We start from the raw sequence: 19,895 nt of genomic DNA on the forward strand, positions 1-19,895 counted from the left end.
GTCAGAGTTCAACTGATGAAAAACAGTACCATGGAAGGAAATAACAGAGAATAAACAGCTCCTGAAAAGACAGAGAGCAAGTAGGTGATAGAAAAGAGAGCAACCTATTGAAAAAGCCTATTGCTGTGATAGTTGTGGAAGAAAGTGGCAATAACCTAACAGGAAAAAAATTATAAATTTTCCAAGAGCTTGAAAATAAATAAAATTGGTTATGACACACTCCTTGAAAGATATTTTATGGAAATTCATAACTTACTCAAATATAGCTGGAACCAGACATACTCCCAGGCACAAATCCAAAGAGTAAAGAAAAAAAAGTCAAAAGCTAGGTGCAATTATAGGTAGCAATGAATGATATTTTCCACATCGTTTCCAAATTGGGACCACTTTCCTCCCGATTTGAGTAGGAGGCAAAGGTGAAATTATATACCACCTGCTCCACTAACTTGCACCTGTTACTCTGTGTCTAGAACTTACACAGTTTTTCTTATAATTTTGAGTCCTTACAATACCCAAGGAAGAAATAAAAGAGGCTAATAATACACATATCTTCTCAAAAAATGTGCCGACAAGTGATTGCCTATAAATGTGGCTCATAATTTTTTTTACAATATCTAGACTCTTCTTTCCCCACAAGAAATGAAGATTTTTGTGACTTTAATTCCTACATGTAGAAAATATTTGTTGCTGAGAAGTTACCAGAAATTCTTGGGCTTTGTTTTCCAGAGACACTTACAGTATAATAAACAAGGAAGACTAATTCTGCACCATCATAGGTCTTCTGTCATTTAGTCAGTGGCTCTGAAACACAGACACAGTGCAGCAGTTTTAGGATGACAAGGCAAGAATGAGCCTGAAAATAAAGCAGCTTTATCTAAAAAATGACCTGAATGTCATCAGAGCCAAAACACCCTAAGATTCTGATTAAAGTGATGCCATTAAGTAGAAAACTGCAGAACCGTTGGTTAAGGATCCCTGCAGCAGCTAATAAGAGAGGTTTGAGGATAGGCTGTCCTTTCCTTTAAAAATGAAACCTTTTCCCCTGGCCAGTGTGGCTCAGTTGATTGAGCATTGTCCCATGCACTTGAAAGGTTGCTGATTCAATTCCCATTCAGGGCACATGCTTGACGGTTAGGCAACCTATCGATGTTTCACTCTCACATGAATGTTTCTCTCTCTCCTTCTCCCTTCCTCTTTCTCTAAAACGCAATTTAAAATCTTTTTTTTTTAATGAAACCTTTTTAAACTTTTCAGAGCTCCATACTTCAAGACATAACATATCACATTCCAAATAACACCTGAGGGTCAATTGTCTCAGAATGTCCAACGGATCACCAGCCACCTTGTGCAAAGAACAGTTGGGCTACTCTAACGATTTCCTTTTTATAAAGCAGAGAGCAAAGCCGGCATGCGTAACAAGAATGTAGTTCAGCCTGGCCAGCGTGGCTCAGTGGCTGAGTGTCGACCTATGAACTGTGAGGTCACGGTTCAATTCCCGATCAGGGCACATGCCCAGGTTGTGGGCTTGGTCCCCAGTGAGGGGCATGCAGGAGGCAGCCAGTCAATTATTCTCTCTCATCGTTGATGTTCCTCTCTCCCTCTCCCTCTCCCTTCCTCTCTAAAGTCAATAAAAATATTTTTTTAAAAGAATGTAGTTTACTCTCCAACCCTGCTTTCTTCACAGAAACTCCCATTAAATGCTCATGACAATAGATGCTGGCATGTTATAAAAACTCACCTCTAGGAAGTTTAAAGCTCTTGGCTCAAATTATCCCACAAGTCTGTACTGTGAGCAAGATGACTGATAACTTGCATCAAGAAAGTCTTGAATTATTACTTCCTTGCTCTCCTAAAGCGTGTGTTTCTTCCGGGGCCACATCCCTTTCTTCCCATTCTTGTCTCTATCTTCTTTCTGCCTCATCCTCTCTGGCAATTGCCCCAGCAATTCTTCCTTCTCTCTTTTTTTCTGAACCATCAGTCTTGTCACTACCTACTGGATCCTCCCCTCCCCATCAGCCTACAATTATGCTATTATTTCTCTCATTTTCTCTAATTTCTCAGTCCAGTTACCATTTCTCTCCTTACTTTTACATCAAAAATTCTCTAAAAAGTTGTCTGCACTCATTGTCTCCAATCCCTCCTCTCCTCCCATTCACTCTTGAATCCATCACTGAAATCAACGACCCTCCACATAGTGAAATCCAAAGTTCAAGCCTCAGCCTCATCTTACATGATTCACTGGCTGCCTTAGGCACTACTGATCACTTCCTCCTCCTTCATTTTCTTTACGTGGCTTCCAGGACACACTTCCCGAACTTTTTTCTCACTGCACTAGCTGTTTGTTCTCAGTCTCTTTGCTGATTCCTCCTCATCTCCCTGAGCTCTGTAAAGCCAGTGGGCCCAGGACTTAGTACTTAAACCTCTTGTCTTCTCTATTTACGCTCACTCTAGGTCAGTGGTTGGCAAACTCATTAGTCAACAGAGCCAAATATCAACAGTACGATTGAAATTTCTTTTGAGAGCCAAATATTTTAAACTTAAACTATATAGGTAGGTACATTGTTATTAACTTAATTAGGGTACTCCTAAGGCTTAGGAAGAGCCACACTCAAGGGGCCAAAAAGCCGCATGTGGCTCACAAGCCGCAGTTTGCCGACCACGGCTCTAGGTGATCTCATTCAATCTCATGTCTTTAAGTCTATAAGCTGATGACTCCTAAATTTACATTCCAAGTGAGACGTCGCCCCTGAAGCCAGGCCAATATATCCAACTAACTATTGACATCTCTGCCTAAGCATTTAAAAGGCATCTCAAGGATTATCATATCCAAAATAATGGATCCCCAAATCAACATCCTCCTGCAGTCCGATCCACCATATTTAATGGCAACTCAAACAGCTCCTCAGCTAAAAACCTGGTATAATCTCCTTATCTTTTTCTCACCCACCCTGCTTCTGATCCATAAGCCAATTATGACAGTTCTCCATTCAAAGTATACCCAGAACCCAATTTCTTCTGTCATCACTCCAGCTCCAGCCTCCATCTATGTTGGCTGGTTTTCCTATACATGCCCCACTGTAATCTATTATTAAACTCAGCAACCCAAAAGATGCTTTTAAACCATAAATCTAATAATATCACTCCCCTCTCAGAACCCTACAATGGCATCCTGTCTCACTCCTTCCTATGGCCTTCAAATCCTATGTGAGGTGACTCTTTACTTCTCCAACATCATATTCTACCACAAACCCCGTCATTGACTGCCCCTTCCCAGCCATTCTGCCATCCTTATCATTTCTCCAATATGCTAGCCAATCTCCCACATCAGGGCCACAGCCCTTGCTACTCCCTGTCTGAAATCCTCTTCCCCAGATGTTCCCATAGATAATTTCCTCATGTCCCCAGGTCTTTACTTAAAAGTCACCTTCTCAGTGAGGTCCTCCCTGGTCACCCATCTACAATTTCAACCCTGCCCCCTCATTTCCTATCCCTTTCCATGCTTTTTTATCCTTAGCACTAATCACTGTCTAACATTTTACATATTTTACTTATTCACCTTTTTATTCACTCGATAAAATATACATTCCATGCGGTTAGGAGGTTTGTCTATTTGGTACACTACTATACCCTAAGCCCCTAGTACAAATATTCACCAAATAGTTGTTGAATAAATGAATATGTAATCTGTTTAATTTATTTATGCACATGAATGAGAATCCCCGAGTAGAAACTGTTACCCCACTGCAAAGTCATCATCCCTAGGAACTCACCTCTGTGTAAGTACCCTCAGCTCAAGTAGAGCCTCGACTGTGCACGAAGCCTTCAAGTCAAGAACCGTAGCCAAGGAGCTTTGTGCAGTCTTCTCTAAGCTTCTACCGCCCTCCAACCCCACCTGTATCACTCTGTGTTTAGGGCCACTGCCTTTCCCAACTCGTCACTTAAAAATCAGTGTTCAGATTACAGCAAGATTTTTTTAAATTAATAGGACAACCAAGAACAACTATAATCCAGTAGAGTTTGAGGCCAAAGAAATTAATTTTGTATTTCTCCATCTGAGAATTCTTCCATTAAAACAAACTGATTTTGATTCGAATTCAGATCTAACAGTGGACACAAAACACAAAACCCCCTGGACTGTGTGCTTTAGCCTGTTAAAGTCTTTATTGTAGGACTCACCACCTTCAGAGAGCCCATTTCTTTCTTCTAAATATTAAGGACCTCAATGCAGGGATATCATCGTGTTGTTGCTCCTAAATGCATTCACTACCTGGAGACGATCTATGGCCTCTGATGCATCTCCCTTTTTAGCAGCTTATTGATCCACAAGTGCCCAGCCAGCCACCACACCTCTACAGATATGTGTAACAAAAGCTGATACAGGCATGCTGCTGGCACAGAAGCATAAAAGTCCCTCTTAGAACTGTTAGCGACTCTGCTGACCCAAAGAGATGAAATGCCACCTTCCAGTTTGAACTAACCTTCTGGGTTCCTATAGATTTTAAAATAAACATATATGAGAAGGGTTTTCTAGGGTAAGGGTTACCCACCATTTTAGGGGACTCACATTACTATATAACTCATCATACTTTTCATAATTACTTTACAACTAAAGTCAGCTCTTTAAAGTACCAGTTTAGCCTGGCTGGCATGGGACCACTGTTGAGCATCAACCTATGAACCAGGAGGTCACGGTTCAATTCCCTGTCGGGGCACATGCCCGAGCTGTGCGCTCAGTCCCTAGTGTGGGGCATGCAGGAGGCAGCTGATCAATGTTTCTCTCTCATCATTGACGATTCTATCTCTCTTTTCCTCTCTGAACCCAATAAAAAATGTTTTTATAAATAAAAATATATTTAAAAATAAGACACCAGTTGGGATTCCTACTCAATGGTTACTACTGAATTACACTCTGAATTAGATCTGTAGCACTTTATACAACTTGAGCAGAAGGTAGTGAAAATCAGTATTCTAGCTCAAACCCCGCATAGACTTAGCTAGTATAAGTCCTGGAGTTATGGTGGTCATAGATAATGTTTCCTTGATATGATCACTTATTCAACCTGGCTCAGAGAACCAAGCAATGCAGCTGCATCTATATTTATCTACTGAAACCTAAAGAATTACTCTATTTATCGAATGAGATGGCCCTGTATTTCTCCCTTAGCAGGTCCTGTGACTACAGGAAAATTCCTTAAAACCTTCACCGTGAAATGACCCCGTCTGAACAACAGTCACTGTCATTTTGGAAGAGAATCCACTTCTCTGTGGGACCCTGAAGACTGAACATCCTTTCATCCATCGTTGAACTGGACTTGGTGGTCTTCACAAGCAGAGATGTGGTGACGGACCCCGATGCCTTTCTGTCCTCAAGCCCCCTGTGGAGGACGAATGACTTTTGTGAACAATGCTGTTTACCAATCACAATGGGGCCAGATATGTCATGTTTATCCGACATCATTGACCCAACTCTCTTGAAAGTCATGAAGAGTGAAATGAGGCATGAACCAGGGAGGAGGCAGTCACAGAAGGCCCAGTCTCTGTTTTTCATTCATTATCTGACCAAAATCACCATCAGAAGAGATTTGAGGAAGTTGCCCTAAATAAAGAGTTGGGAAGGAGTCTTCATGGGGATAGCCTGAAGACATTCCTGATGATAAAAAATTTAAAACTTTGAGAGAGTTCCTGAAGGAACAGTCAAATATGCCAGACCCAACAGTAAATTTGGAAAATTTTATGCATGGTAGGAACAAGAAATGTAGGTAGCCTTCTCTTTATCCAATGTACTGTGAATGGGAAGACCAGCCTAGGAAAGGCATGAAGAGGAGAGAAAAGTGGGCAAGATCATAATGAAGAGGCCTCATCCAGGTAAAATGGAATAGTCCCCACTTGAAATTCTCCTCTTGTGAATCAGAAATATGGGTGCTTTAGAAAAATACAAACCTTAACAAAGGAAATAAATTGAAGTTGATCACATGCATTACAGAACAATTCACAGCAGGTTTCTTGTTAATAGTGAGTCTCCCTAGTCCAATGAAATCATGGCTCTTTGTTAAATAACATTTCCAGATCGACTGCATTAACTGAAGTAAACTTTCATTCATTCAACAAATAAGTATTAAATACCTATTATGGCCCATGCATTATGCAAAACACTGCAAATATAAAGATGAATAAGAAATAGTTCAAAAACAGTTTCAAAAAGAAGGGGAACATATGGAGAAACAAAATGTCACCGGTGCTAGGAAGGGGGCGTGTTTGGTGAGTGACAGAGAGCTAAGGAGGAAAAAGGCAATGCAGCCTGAGAGATGGGGTGAGAGGACTAGGAGGGGGGGGGGGCTGAAGCTGATTCCTAAAAAATAAACAGGTGTTAGCCAAGCAGACTTGGGGTGCGGGAGGGACAAGCACGAACAGGGATTTCCAGGCAAAGGAAGAAGCTTCATAAATAAAGGCTCCCAAAGCATAAAACAGCTTAACCTGTTTGGGAACTCAGAAGACCTTCACTGGGGCTGGAGGAGGATATGCTGGTAAAGAAAAGTATGCAAAAGGATGAGATAGACAAATGAGAGGGCATTGTAGGAGCTGTGAGGACTTACATGCCAAAGTGATGGTGGACCTTATTCTGACTGATGGAGCCACTGGCAAATTTTGAGTGAAGTGATAACATGCTTAGATTTACATTCAGAAATAATCACTCTGAACAGAAAGCACTGACAAGAGATGAGATTAGGGAATGGGGAAACCAGAGAGTGCCACAGGAGCACAGTGGTGAGGGCCTGGCAGCAGCATTCAAGTTGGATGTGGTGATGAACATAACAGTATGAGGAGTAAAGGTGACTTGTTCCCGCCTGGGTGAGTAGGGCAGGGAGGAAGAGAGCCCTAAGGATGATGCTCAAGTGTCTGGTTTGGGCAAGTAGAGAGGCAGCGATGCCATTCCCCAAGACGAAGGAAGATGAAGGAGAAATGACTGGGGGGAAGAAGGGAGGCAGAAAATATGTTCTTTTGGTCCCATGGAACATCCAAGTGGAGATATCTAGTAGGTGAGATATTTGGGTGGAAAGTCTGAGCGAGAGAGTTTCAGTGCAACAGGTCATGAGCGTCAAGGGGTGAAAATGGTTCTAGATGTGAATGAGTTTGATCAATGAGTGTGTGACGGGTGAGGAAAAGAGGTGGATTCCTGGAGAACACCGTGGGTTGAGAAAGAAGAGCCAGTGAAGGAAAGGAGTAAGGACAGAAACAGAAGCATACCCAGGAAAGAATGGTGTCTCCAAAGCTACGGATGGCAAAGTTTTCTTTTCTTTTTTTCTTTGTTTTTTTTAATCCTCACTGGAGGATATTTTTTTCATTGACAGGGTGGAAGGGAGTGGAGAGGGAGGGAGAAAGGGAGAGAGAGAGAGAGAGAGAGAGAGAGACAGAGAGAGACAGAGAGAGAGACATCAATGTGAAAGAGACACATCAACTGGTTGCCTACTGCATGCGCCCAACCCGACCAGGACTGGAGATCATGCCCGCAACCGAGGTACGTGCCCTTGACAGAGATTGAACCCACAATTGAACCCGCGACCCTTCAGTCCACAGGCTGACACTCTAACAACTGAGCCAGACCAGCCAGGGCAAGAAGGCAAAGTTGTCAATGAGAAGGAGCAGTCCCAGCCTGGGGACAGGGGAGGACACTGGGTGGCAGTAGCCTGAAAGTGCCCTGGAGATGCAGGCGAGGAAGAGAAGAAAGCCAGACCAGGTGAAGGGCCATCCCTGGAAAGAACCTGGGCTAAGCAGCATTGCCTTCTGTGTCCTTTGTGTTGACATAGTCAGGGAGGAGGGAGAAGGAGGGAGAGGCTGGAGACACAGAGGCCAGCCTTTCCCAAAGTGGAAGGTCATTCACTGAAGGAAGTGCAGACGTGCCACCTGAGTCTACCTCCCCACAGAGCATGATGAATAAAGCAGCTCACCCACCTGGCACCTTTTGATGCAGGGCTGCCTGGAGCTGCATCTGAGCAGCTCGTCAGCCCTGTGGTCACAGAAGCTCGAGCTTGGAAGTTATTCTCAACACCCCTGAGATCCCTGGGGACTTTCATGATCCCTAGTAACTGCAGACCCAGCCTGGGTGTTTCAAAGCACTATCAGGTATAAATGGAGCCCTTGCAGACATGCTGGCCGGACTTTTCTGTTCCCGCTCTAGCTGGTATAAATAGAGGGAGAACATATCCCTATCCTAGGAGTGAGGCTCTTGGCTGAAGTCACCCTCACAATTCTAAGGATAAAGACTCTGTACCCTATTCATCAATCATAAAACGACTTCAAGTTCCACCAACTAACACTCTCTGTTTCAAAAGTGATATGAAAACTGCTGAAAAAGTAAAGTACAATTCTGACTCCTTCTTAACTCTCTTTCTTAATTCTTAGTGCTTTTTCTTTCTTAGTCCACGTGAGTTCTTCCCTGGGGCTCAAATGCCTTCCCAGATGTTGGTGCTGGTCTCTGGCTTGTCCCACTCTCTCCCTGTCCCTGTGCCTTATCTATTGAAAGCTCAATGTCTGATCAAGTTAATCAGAGGGATAGCTACAGTTTAACTTTCTAACCCTTGCAACTCTTGGGGGGTTTTTTGTTTGTTTGTTTTTATTTTGTTTTGTATTTAACTTGATATGGAATATTTATTTATTTATTTATTTATTTATAGAGAGACAGAGGGAGGAAGAGAGAGATTGATTTGATATTCCTTTTATTTATGCATTCATTGGTAGCTTCTTTTTTTCTTTTTCTTTTTTTTGTTAATCCTCACCTGAGGATATTTTTCCATTGATTTTTAGAGAGAGTGGAAAGGAGGGGTCGAGACAGAGAGAGAGAAACATTGATGTGAGAGAGACATATTGATTGGTTGCCTCTGGAAAATGCTCCAACCAGGGCCAGGGATTGAGCCTGCAACCCAGGTATGTACCCTTGACCGGCATCAAACCCAGGACCCTTCAGTCCACAGGCCAACATTCTGTCCACTAAGCCAAACGGACTAGGGCTGGAACTCTTGGTTTTGCCATGAGCTGCGGGACATTTACAAATTGGGGGGTGGAGGGGTGGGAGGGGTTAATGATTTGTACATTCATCTCTATCTCAGAAATAAATCAGTTTAAAGCCCTAATTTCTTCTACTTATACCACATCAGAAGATAATAAAACTTAATTTTATTCTTTCTAAACCCTTCACATGAGCTACTGTTAGTAAAAACTGTTGGTTAGGGGTTACCTGATTTCCCTCTTCTCTAAATGCCTCTTGCTACTACTTACAAAGTCAGTCTCAGATAGTCTCAAAGACAAAGTTTTCCAAGAATGTTCCTTAAATAACCTGTCTCCTATACACTGAATGGTACAGTCTGAATAAAATGTTAACTCTTGTCAGAATTGTAGCAACCTTCCACACACAGCTGGAGTGTGCAAGCATGTGGATGCCCCACTTGCTCCAGATCTGTTTGTTTTTCTAGGAAATAAAATATCGCAGATGATTTTAAAATACCTTCCCAATTCCATCTCTTGCCCTGTCTTGAGAAAGGTAAACATCATCCTTCATGTTGTGTTTATCGGTCCCAGGCATATTTTCCATAAATACAATGCAAATATGTTTCCATAAACAATATCTGATGTTATTCGATGTTGTTAAGCTTTATATAAATGGCATCATAGTCTACATTTCATTCTGCACCCAGCTTTTTTCACTCAAGTTTTATGTTTATCCATTTGGAAACATGTAGAGCCATCATACTTAATGTACATATACTACAACAGCTTCCACCGTATGACTATGTCATTCTGCAATATTAATTTTCCTATTAATGGACACTTACATGTATCGTCTTTGTTTATTTATTCATTTTGCATTACAAACAGTGATGCCGTGGACATGCTCGGATGCGTTTCATGTACTCGTGTGCACATAGCCAGGAAGAGAAGTGCCAGGCTGCAAGGTACATGTGTTCTTGGCCCCAGGAGACAGGAGCCAGCTACACCCCAGTACTGTGTTAGCGGACATACAGCAGCATATGAGCCCAGAGCTTCTTTAAGGTAAAAACAACCCTATTATGTCCAGGTCTGCGAAATACTCCAGGGCCTTGGGGAATAGGAGTCGTGTTTGTCTAAACAGAATTGCTATTAGGAAGATGAAGAGAAATTCAGGGCAAAACTGAATGAGAAAGGCTCGAGAGCATTTAAAGTGTCCAACAGGGGGAGGTTCGGCATACAGAACAGCAGGGCGTTTTAAAACGCAGGAAATATAACTTTATGAAGATGACCTAATATCAAGTAAATTGCCTTTTCTTGGCAAAATACTTTGACGCCAAAAAAAATCAATTGAAATAATTCAGACACTGCAGTCTCCCATAAAAGCAGCAAATCTGTGAAACTTCCTTGAAAGCCAAAAGCAGCTTCCCCTCAGAATAAACATCACCTGTAAAAGATTCCCAGTGACTTTTGGACGGGCCTTTAAACATCATCTCTGTATGGATAAATTTACAAAAATAAGCTTTCATCCTTGAATCACCTGTCCATTACTTGACATATTTATACTCAGTGTTATTCTTAAATATTGCTGAATAGAATGTCTCTGAAATGATTTCTAAAATTCTGGTAGTACAGGCTGCCTCTTGGGAGAGGCTCTCGGAGTCTGGGGGACAAGGGTGGGTGGACAATAATTACCTCATCAAAATAAATTAATAAATTTAAAATAAGGCCGAGGCTTCACCTTGTCAATCCACAGATAACCTCTCAGAGAACATCCCTGGTTCTGCAAAGCCTCCCCTAACCACTCCAAAACCCAGGAACTCTCAGGCCCCCAGCACCAAAATCTCTCCACATACCAACCTCAGGGCGGTATTTGTTACTCTCCTTTAACATACCCTCCTTTTTTTGCTCTTTGGGGACAGGCACTATGGATTTCATTCAGGGTCCTCCACCCTAAGAAATGGGCCTGATGTAGTTGGAACTCAGAAGACATTTTTGGAATAAATACAGTGAAGTGTTCTTCACCATACAATAATTTTTAAATGACCCAAGGAATGTATTCATTACTTTTTTTATATATGGGTGTTCTTTAAAAGTTTTATTGGGAAAAACAAACAAAAAAGGATATAATGCTCAAAACTGTTTAAATGTAAGCCCTCCGAGAAGAATAATGTTGTCTGTTTTATTAGCTGCTTTCCCAAGCACACTTGGGCTAGTGTTTAGCACACAATAAGTGCTCGATACATGTGTTGAATGAAGATCCTTGACTATAAAGTAGTCTACACAATGACCAGTAATCTAGTTCCTTTCTCTATTAAGTTTTTAAGTTTCTTTTTTAATTTAATTAATTGTGGTAAAATATACGTAACATGAATTTTTAACTATTTCTAAGTGTCTAGTTCAGTGGCATTAAATACATTCACACTCGTGTGCAGCCATCGCCACCTTTCTCCATTCAGTTTTTAAATTTTTAACCCCAATCTGAAACATGGCATTGAAAATCATTAGAAAGAGAAAAGGTGAGTTTTTACTACATGATTCTATATGGGTATGGAATTAGCTGCTTTGTTTTCCACCTCCTCTGATTATAAACTAGCACCTGGATGTTCCCTTTAGGGACGGCTCCCTTTCTCTGTCTCCATCCATCTTGCTCTCTCTTTTCCTTCCCCCACTTTCCCTTCCTTCTCTTTTCAACTTCTCTCAACCATTTACCTATTATTTACTTCCTATCACTTAAATTTAACTTTCTCATCAAATGTTAGAGTATGAAAGGGCTTGAAGTTTATATCATCCAAACCCATTATTTTACACGAGGAGCCCAGTGCACGAATTCATGCACCTTGAAAGGAACTGTAGGCCGCAAGGCACAGAAGCAGGTCTCGGCCCATCCTCTGTAACCCCACCCGGCCCCAACGCCAGCTGCAGGTGCAAGTGGGGCCAGTGCAGGCAGCTGATGCAAGCAGCAGTTGCCAGCCCTGATCGCCCCTCAGGAGCAGGGGGAATTGGAGAAGCCCTGAAGGGTGATCAGGGCCAGCAGCCGCCGCTCACACCCACTGACGGCGCCAAGCAATTGCGGCCGGCACCAGGTGCCAGCAGCGGGTGTGAGTGGTGGCTCCAGCACCAGCAGCGGGTGAGAGTGCCGGGTGGGATCGCGGCACACGGATGCAAAGAATTTTCAGTAACCACCAGAGGCTCACCCCGATGACAGTGACCGGTGCCCTGCCTTGGTCTGGCGCCCCCACTCATCTGCTCCACCATCCCACCGTGGCCAATGCCCGCCATGTTCCGCACGGGCCCCCTGGTGGTCAGCACACATACAGAGACTGGTTGTTCGGTTATTCTGCTGTTCTGTCTATTTGCATATTAGCCTTTTATTATATAGGATAGGAAGTAAGGAAGTTCTTTAAAAAGATGCATGCATTGCCTCAAAAACAGCAGCTGCCCAATCAAGATGTTAGAACAAATTTTCTGTCTACTCATCTACCAAGCATGCAGTCCCTCTTCTCTGTGTATTGCTTGGGGTAAGTAGTTATAAAAATATCTGCATCTGAATGAACATTTGTGATTACTGTCTAATGTCTAGATGTATATGGACATGCCTGTGTGTGTGTGCATGTGCTTGTGTGTATGCGGGTGTGTGTGTGTGTGTGTGTGTGTGTGTGTGTGTGTGAAGGGTCAAACTAACCCAGAGTTTGTTTAGGATTCTGTCTGAAGGCCTAGGATAGCCTACTAATAGCAGAGAAGGAGAAAATATTTTTAACTGACAATCCAAAGTGGGATATACGAATCGATCCTCTAAATTGATTCTTAACCTAGTAAAAGAATAAATAAGCTGACCGTCTTGAACAAAAATAAGGCTTTTGACTTTGTTGACTCAATAAGAACAGCTCACCCCTGAGTTCCCTAACTAGCTGATCCTTTATCCAGTTGATACTGATGTGACCTCCTGAGGAAGAACCTGCTCCAACCAGTCATGACAATGCACTTGGGAACCATGAGCTAGAGTGTAAGTTCCCTCAGGGCAGGAACCACATTATGCCTCTTTCTTCTCCTCCAACACCTAGCAGAGGGCTCGGCACACAGCAGGTGTTCAAAACACATCTCTCTATCCTACCCTCTCTCTTCCCACCCAATCATTTGCCCATAGAATCACAGGGCTCCTTCCCTGTCAGCACTAACTGGTGAGTTATATTTTCAGCATGACAGGGGAGGAGCGGTGTGACTAAGAGTGCACTGACGTGTACATCTGGGAGTACATATGGGTATGCACAGGGATCATGCTATATATAAAGACCGTTGGTGTCTGTATGGGTTTGCCTGTGAACAGGTCAAGCCTCCCTATAAACCAAGCCTCCCTATAAAACCAAAACTAATGGAACTATGCAATTCTTGGCTTACATGCACTTCGCGCTTCCTAAGGGCAAAGACACTTCATGGCACTCACGACCTTACCTTTATTATATATTGGTTAGTTCATTAGATATTGTTTTTTATTCCACACATATTTATTTATTGTCAGGCTCTACCGCCTGAAAGGTTAGCTTCTCCATAATGCCCAGCCCCAAAGCCTTCAACAAATATTTGTGGAATGAGTGAGGATGTCCTTCATATCTATAACCTCAGTATCTACCACAGTGGACAAAGTAAATACTCAAAAACATATGAAAATAATGTGATGATGGGCAGGTGCGCTTTGGTCAGCAGGTCTCAAAGCGAGATGCAAGCCACTTGAAAATACCTTCCTTCTCAAGGCTAAGATGATGTTCTCAAACAGGTCTCACCTCAGGGAGATTCTAAAATGACTTCCTGTTTCTTTTTCAACTCAGGGGATCAATATACCAGCCTCTTCTCCACCCTATCCCTGCCCCATCAGACTATGGTGACAGTAGAGTACAGTGGGTGAGTTCCCAAACCTAGAGCCAGAGTTTGAATCCAGCACCTTCATGAGACTTGGCAAGTTCATTGGCCTTTCTCTGCCTCCGTTTCCTCAATTATAGAATAGGGATAAAATAATAATAATAGAGTATTATTATGAAGGATAAATTAGCTAATACATGTAAAATTCTTAGAAGAGTTTACCTGGCATCGACATTGGCAATTATTACTATTAATCATCTTTCCCACCAAGTCAACTTTGCCAGTAACTTATAATGAAGTTGGGACAGGGAAAGGACAGAGAAAAAGAGAAGCATGTAAGAATTCTGTGAATCAAAGATGGAAAAATTAATAAAATATAGATATAGCATAAATGTAAAAACTTCTTCCCCAAAGCATTCAAGTAGCAATGTTTCTTCACAAGTGTAGAATGACATATTTAAATTTAAGCCCAAGTTATCACGTTTAGCTATCCTCATCTGAAACAAAGTATGTGCTTGGTCTTTTTAGAGGCTATCGGCCCCACGTAGCACTCAAAACAGATCTTTCTGTGATGATGGGCAGGTTCTCTAATCTGCACTGTCCAATTCCATAGCCACTAACCACACATGGCCAGTGAGTATTTCTAATGTGGCCAATGTGACTAAGGAAGTAAATGTTTTATTTTATTTACTTTTGATTATTTTAAATTTAAATAGCCACATGTGGCTCGTGGCTACCCTATGGGCAGCATTGCTACAGGAGACTTGAGCACACAAGCTCCTTGACTGGGCTCTTGCCTGCTCTCCTGCTCCTGGTCTGCTCCTCTCCTTCACCTCAGAAATCACACTCACAAGGCCAAGCAACTACCGTTTCACACTCCCATGGTTGAGCATACTCTGGCTTCTTTGCCTAAAATGCCCTTCCTCTCCAGCCACCTCCAAACTCCATGAAAATCTTGATCAGGTTTCATTTCTCCGAGGCAACCCTGCTTCACCCACCTCCCGCCTTACCTCATCCCACTGCTGACACAATCTATCACTGCCTCCTCTTTATTTTTCTGAGTGTTTCTGTTGCTCTCACCATCCCATAGTTGTCATTTATTCTCTGTGGTGCTAACAGACAATAGGAATTTTGAAGACTGAGTCTCATTCATTCCTTCATCCTAGTGATGTGTGCCCATCACATAATATGTGCACAGCAAATATTTGCTGAGTACACTATTAATTTGTGGATATGTATAACAGTTTATTAAAATACGTCTCAAGCTATTGACAACCACTCTGTAATTATGGAATCTATGTAGGTCAAATTCTATTATAAGGCCTATTATCAAATAATTTTAAAAAGTTCTTAGAATCTCAATTGAAGGTCTACTTATTTCAAGTATAGCGTTTCAGTACAAATCTGGAACAAAATCCTACCTGTAGCTGCTCCTCCTAAAGGTCTGGAAGTCTCTTGGATTTCAGAAACTGATCCTGTCATTGATCTGCCCCCTGTGCTTGCAGTGACTTACTAGGGAGACATGGACAAGGTTGAACAGCAAGAAGACAGAGGACCTGATTATGGGCACAGTCATATGGGAATTCAAGGGTACTCTATCCTTGCTTACACCCTCTACCCAATCCTACCTCCAAGAAGGAAATGATTAAAATATAATCTAATGTAAAAAATAATGATTGTGAGTGATTTGTATCTGTTCGATAATATATGTTATCCCCTCCCACAATAAAGTATTGTGTGTCCCTTATTCCTTAACAAAGCTTTTGCTCCCAAAAAAATCTTTCTTGTTAAATCATGTAGCATCTGTTACAATATTAACCTGCCCTGAAAGCCACGCTGGTTCTTTGTTTTTTCTAATCACAATTTTCCAACTAATCCTTTATTTGAATTTCACACCAGTGTTCCTACAATTAGGAACACTTGATAGATACATTTCTGTGAACCTAATTTGTATAAGATATTTCCCAAGTAGCACCCATCTGGTGACTATATTTTACAAATGATTATCTTTCCTGCCCTCCAGGAACTTACAGTTCAATAATTCAAACAAACAAGTACACAGTGACCAGAAATGTGTATTTGTGGGTACAGTCACAGCAGCTGGGCACTGAAGACATGGATTTCAGAAAGAACATGAGTCCAAAGGACTTTATCTTCAAATCAAATATACATCTGACTTTTGTCTTCTTTTTTGTTTGTCTTTTGTTGTTGTTGATCCTCACCTGAGGATATCTTTCCATTGATTTTTAGAGAGTAGAAGGGAGGAGAAGAGACACAGAGAGGAAAACATCTATATGAGAAAGACACATAGATTGATTGCCTCCTGCACAGGCTCTGACCAGGGCCAGGGATCGAGCCTGCAACTGAGGTATGTGCCCTTGACCAGAATTGAACCCGGGACCCTTCAATCCAGGGGCCAATGCTCTTATCCACTGAGTAAAACTGGCTAGGGCAATTTTTGATTTCTTATTAATCATGTGATTTTGTTATGTTTTGAAATGCACAAACAACACTTTCTAATGTGATGAACATTAATTTAACAAATGACTGAGTTCTTAGGGGCTGCATGATCATTTAGATAAATCTCTAATTTTCTCATGATGTTTCAAAGAAAGACAAAGGCCTAAGATATCTTTTGAGGCTGATAATGAACACTGTGAGATAAAAATCTTTCACTAAGATGCCCTAGATCTAAATATAGAGATATTCATTTCTTTTTCTAAAATTCCTTCTAAAAATCTGCCCATTTGGGAAGAATACTGATTAAATCTAGAAATTACATTCGGTATATTATTGGAATAACTTGTGAATTCTACTAATAAAAGATGTACTTATTTCCAAAATGTTTCTATTGCTGCTTATAGAAGATCTGGCTTTCAAAGATTCTGTTTTGAGGTTAAAAATGAAGATAGTGACCTTAAGCCTCTGAAGATTTGTAATGCTGGCATGCCATCTATCTCAATAATATCCAACAAGAATGTCAAATGGACAGAATGGCCATGGTGAGTGGGTGCTTGCCACTGACAGTGATTGCTATATTTTGGGTGATGGGGAACAGGATGTCCATTAGTTGGAGTGAAATACAATGCCCTGCCAACTCTAGGTATCAGTGCATTCAATCCCCCTGCTGTGTCGTGTCCATTTTCTGTTGCTGCAATTAAAAATCAGTCAATACACAGTCAAAATGTTGTACATTCCTCCCCTATCCCTTTCCCTGTCACTGTGTTTCCAGCTCACCGGAAGAACATGTCACTATGGTAACCAATCCCTCTGGTGCACAGACCAAGTCAACCTTTCTAGCTGGATTGCTAAGCAGAGCAACAGGGAATCAAAGCCCTCATTGCAACCATCAGAAGCCATGAATGCCACCCTCCTTTTTTTAAGTGGGGTTAACCAATACCAGATAGAAGGACACCTGTCTTGTTTAGGGAGATGTTCGAGGCAGGAAATTCAAGAATGCCCTTCAGTAAGTCCTACCAGTGTTTAACAGTCATTATTAACATGAATTCTTCCTCACATTCTGGCTAACTTCCTACCATTCCAATTTTATTTTTTTTTAAATATATTTTATTGATTTTTTACAGAGAGGAAGGGAGAGGGATAGAGAGTCAGAAACATCGATGAGAGAGAAACACCGATCAGCTGCCTCCTGCACACTCCCCACTGGGGATGTGCCCGCAACCGAGGTACATACCCTTGACCAAAACTGAACCCGGGACCCCTGAGTCCGCAGGCCGACGCTCTATCCACTGAGCCAAACCGGTTAGGGCCATTCCGATTTTAATGAAAGCAGAAAATGAGGGATAAAACAACACTTTATGAATCTGAGAATCTGAAAACTGCTATGAAATCACCCATGGTCAAAAACTATTTTGCTTCCTCTTCTTTTCCCAAAATCCAAACCCGAGTTGCTCTCTTCAGGAATTCTCTAATATCCATACGTCTTTACAAACTTGTAGAGCTCCAGATGGGTCACCCTGTTCTAAAAAGTGCTTAACATGAAACAGATGTGATGTTTATAATATTAACACACTCGAGCCAAATTAGCTAAAATCCCTAGTCATTCTACAGAACCTACAACACAAGCATTAAGATGGGTTCTGTCTGGACTTATCTCACCTAAGTCTGAATGGCCACCTAGACCATACCTACTGCTTGTCATTCTTAAACAATTGACATTTTTATTAACAGTTTCCATCCATTTCAAAATTTTTATAAATTAAAGAACATCTGTCCTCACAAATTATATTTAAAAACAGCATCAAACCTCCCTTATAATATTAAATGTCATTAAGAACTGTTTCATATCTTGGCCTCAAAGGCTGCTGATAAACAACATCCTTTCAGCTTACCACCACCATTTAATAGTTGAAAAGAATGAAACATAGCAGGGAGTAAAAGGAGATTCTTGAGATTACACCACATCTTCCACGACATAGCTACCATAGAAGAGCAATATTAATATATATCCAGCCCTAGCCAGTTTGGCTCAGTGGATAGAGTGTCGTCGGCCTTTGGACGGAAGGATCCCAGGTTTGATTCTGGTCAAGGGCACATGCCTTCGTTACAGGCTCAATCTCCAGTGTGGGGCATGCAGGAGGCAGCCGATCAATGATTCTCTCTCATCATTGATTTTTCTATCTCTCTCTCCCTCTCCATTCCTCTCCAAAATCAATAAAAATATATTTAAAGTATATTTTAGTAGGTTAATGGAACAGGAAGGTCCCCAAAGTATATGTCATGCAAAATTTACAAATGTCATTTTAAAGCAGACTTTAAAATCTATGTGATCATACTAACTTATCAAATTTTTATGGTTTGTAAATCCAGGCTTTTTCCTGTTTTGGTACACTTTGGTATGGTATTCTTTTTTTCTCTGCAGTGCCCACTTTGTTGTTACCTGAAAAACTACTTTTTTGTGCTTGTCAGACCCCGCTAAATATTGCATGCACACAAGTCATTTGTCAACCACTTTCTTAAAAGGAGAAATCAAGAATTGTGGTATGATGCCACTGGGTCAACGGGCTTTGAGCTGCCACAGGGCAGGAACTGGAATTTGTTGATATTTATATGACCAATGCCTGCAACATGCCTAGTAGAGGACAGCACTTAGCAAACGTTCCTGGCATCAGAAAGGCCTTCTGTTGGAGATGTTTCCCCCACTTTCCCTTGATGAATCAGTTCAACATCTAAAAAGATTAAAACTAGGAGTCTGACTACCCCAACATATCACTCTTAAAGGGCTTCCTCTGTTAACAGCACATTATAGATTTCCTTCCTTTTAAGAGACTGAACCAGCATTATCCTACCCTGGACCATGCGAATCTCAACAGACAAATGCAAGACAAGAGGCGAGTAGGGAGAGGTAAGCCTCTGTCACCAGCCACTGGGAGGCAAGTTGTGGCCACTCCAAGGTTTGGGAGAGCCCGACAACCTGACCTCCTGGACCCAGGAGGCTTATACTAGACCTCCGCCAGGCTGAGGAGGGAGCGGGCTGCCGGGCCTAGCTGGGGCCAGGCTCTCCGCAGCGCCACGCCTCGCTGCTGGCGCTTACCTTTCCGAATGAGAGCGGCGATCTCGGGGTCGAAGCCCTGCCGGTGGCACTTTCTCCAGAGGCCCATGTTGGTGGAGTTGTACTGCCGGCTGCATTCGTCAATGGGGCTCATGGCGAAGAGCTGCCTGCGATTCCGGGCCCGGAGGAGTTTGCCCTCCCAGCGGTCCAGGCGCGAGCGGCTCGCTCGGAGCGGCAAGTTGTTGTTGTTGTTGTAAATGAAGCCAGGATCGATCCGGCGGGTGTTGAAGGCCTTGCACCTGTCCCTGTGCTTCCTGGCGTCCGTCTCGTACCAGTGGTCCGAGCAGATGGCCACGGCCAGCATGCCGAGGGCGCAGAGCGCTAGCGAGACGAGGGGTCCCAGACTGTGAGAGGACACAGGCTAGGCTGAGGGACACCCCCAAGTGCACAAAATTTTTGTGCACCGGACCTCTAGTCTATAAAATAAAAGCCTAATGACCAATATGATGGAACAACCAAATAACCAGTCGCTATAATGTGCACTACC

General features: G+C 42.3%; 1 protein-coding gene across 1 annotated transcript in view; it reads right to left on the minus strand.

The window, feature by feature from the left end:
• The window catches only part of TMEM178B (transmembrane protein 178B), a 349,600-nt gene that overhangs the window by 328,916 nt on the left and 789 nt on the right, over nucleotides 1-19,895 (minus strand). Inside the window, exon 2 of the mRNA XM_015572660.1 lies at nucleotides 19,391-19,752. Within this exon, the coding sequence (XP_015428146.1) occupies nucleotides 19,391-19,752 (362 nt within the window). The remainder of the gene's footprint in view (nucleotides 1-19,390; nucleotides 19,753-19,895) is intronic.

The sequence above is a fragment of the Myotis davidii genome, unplaced genomic scaffold, assembly GCF_000327345.1.
Source record: "Myotis davidii unplaced genomic scaffold, ASM32734v1 scaffold329, whole genome shotgun sequence".
Taxonomy (NCBI): Eukaryota; Metazoa; Chordata; class Mammalia; order Chiroptera; family Vespertilionidae; genus Myotis; species Myotis davidii.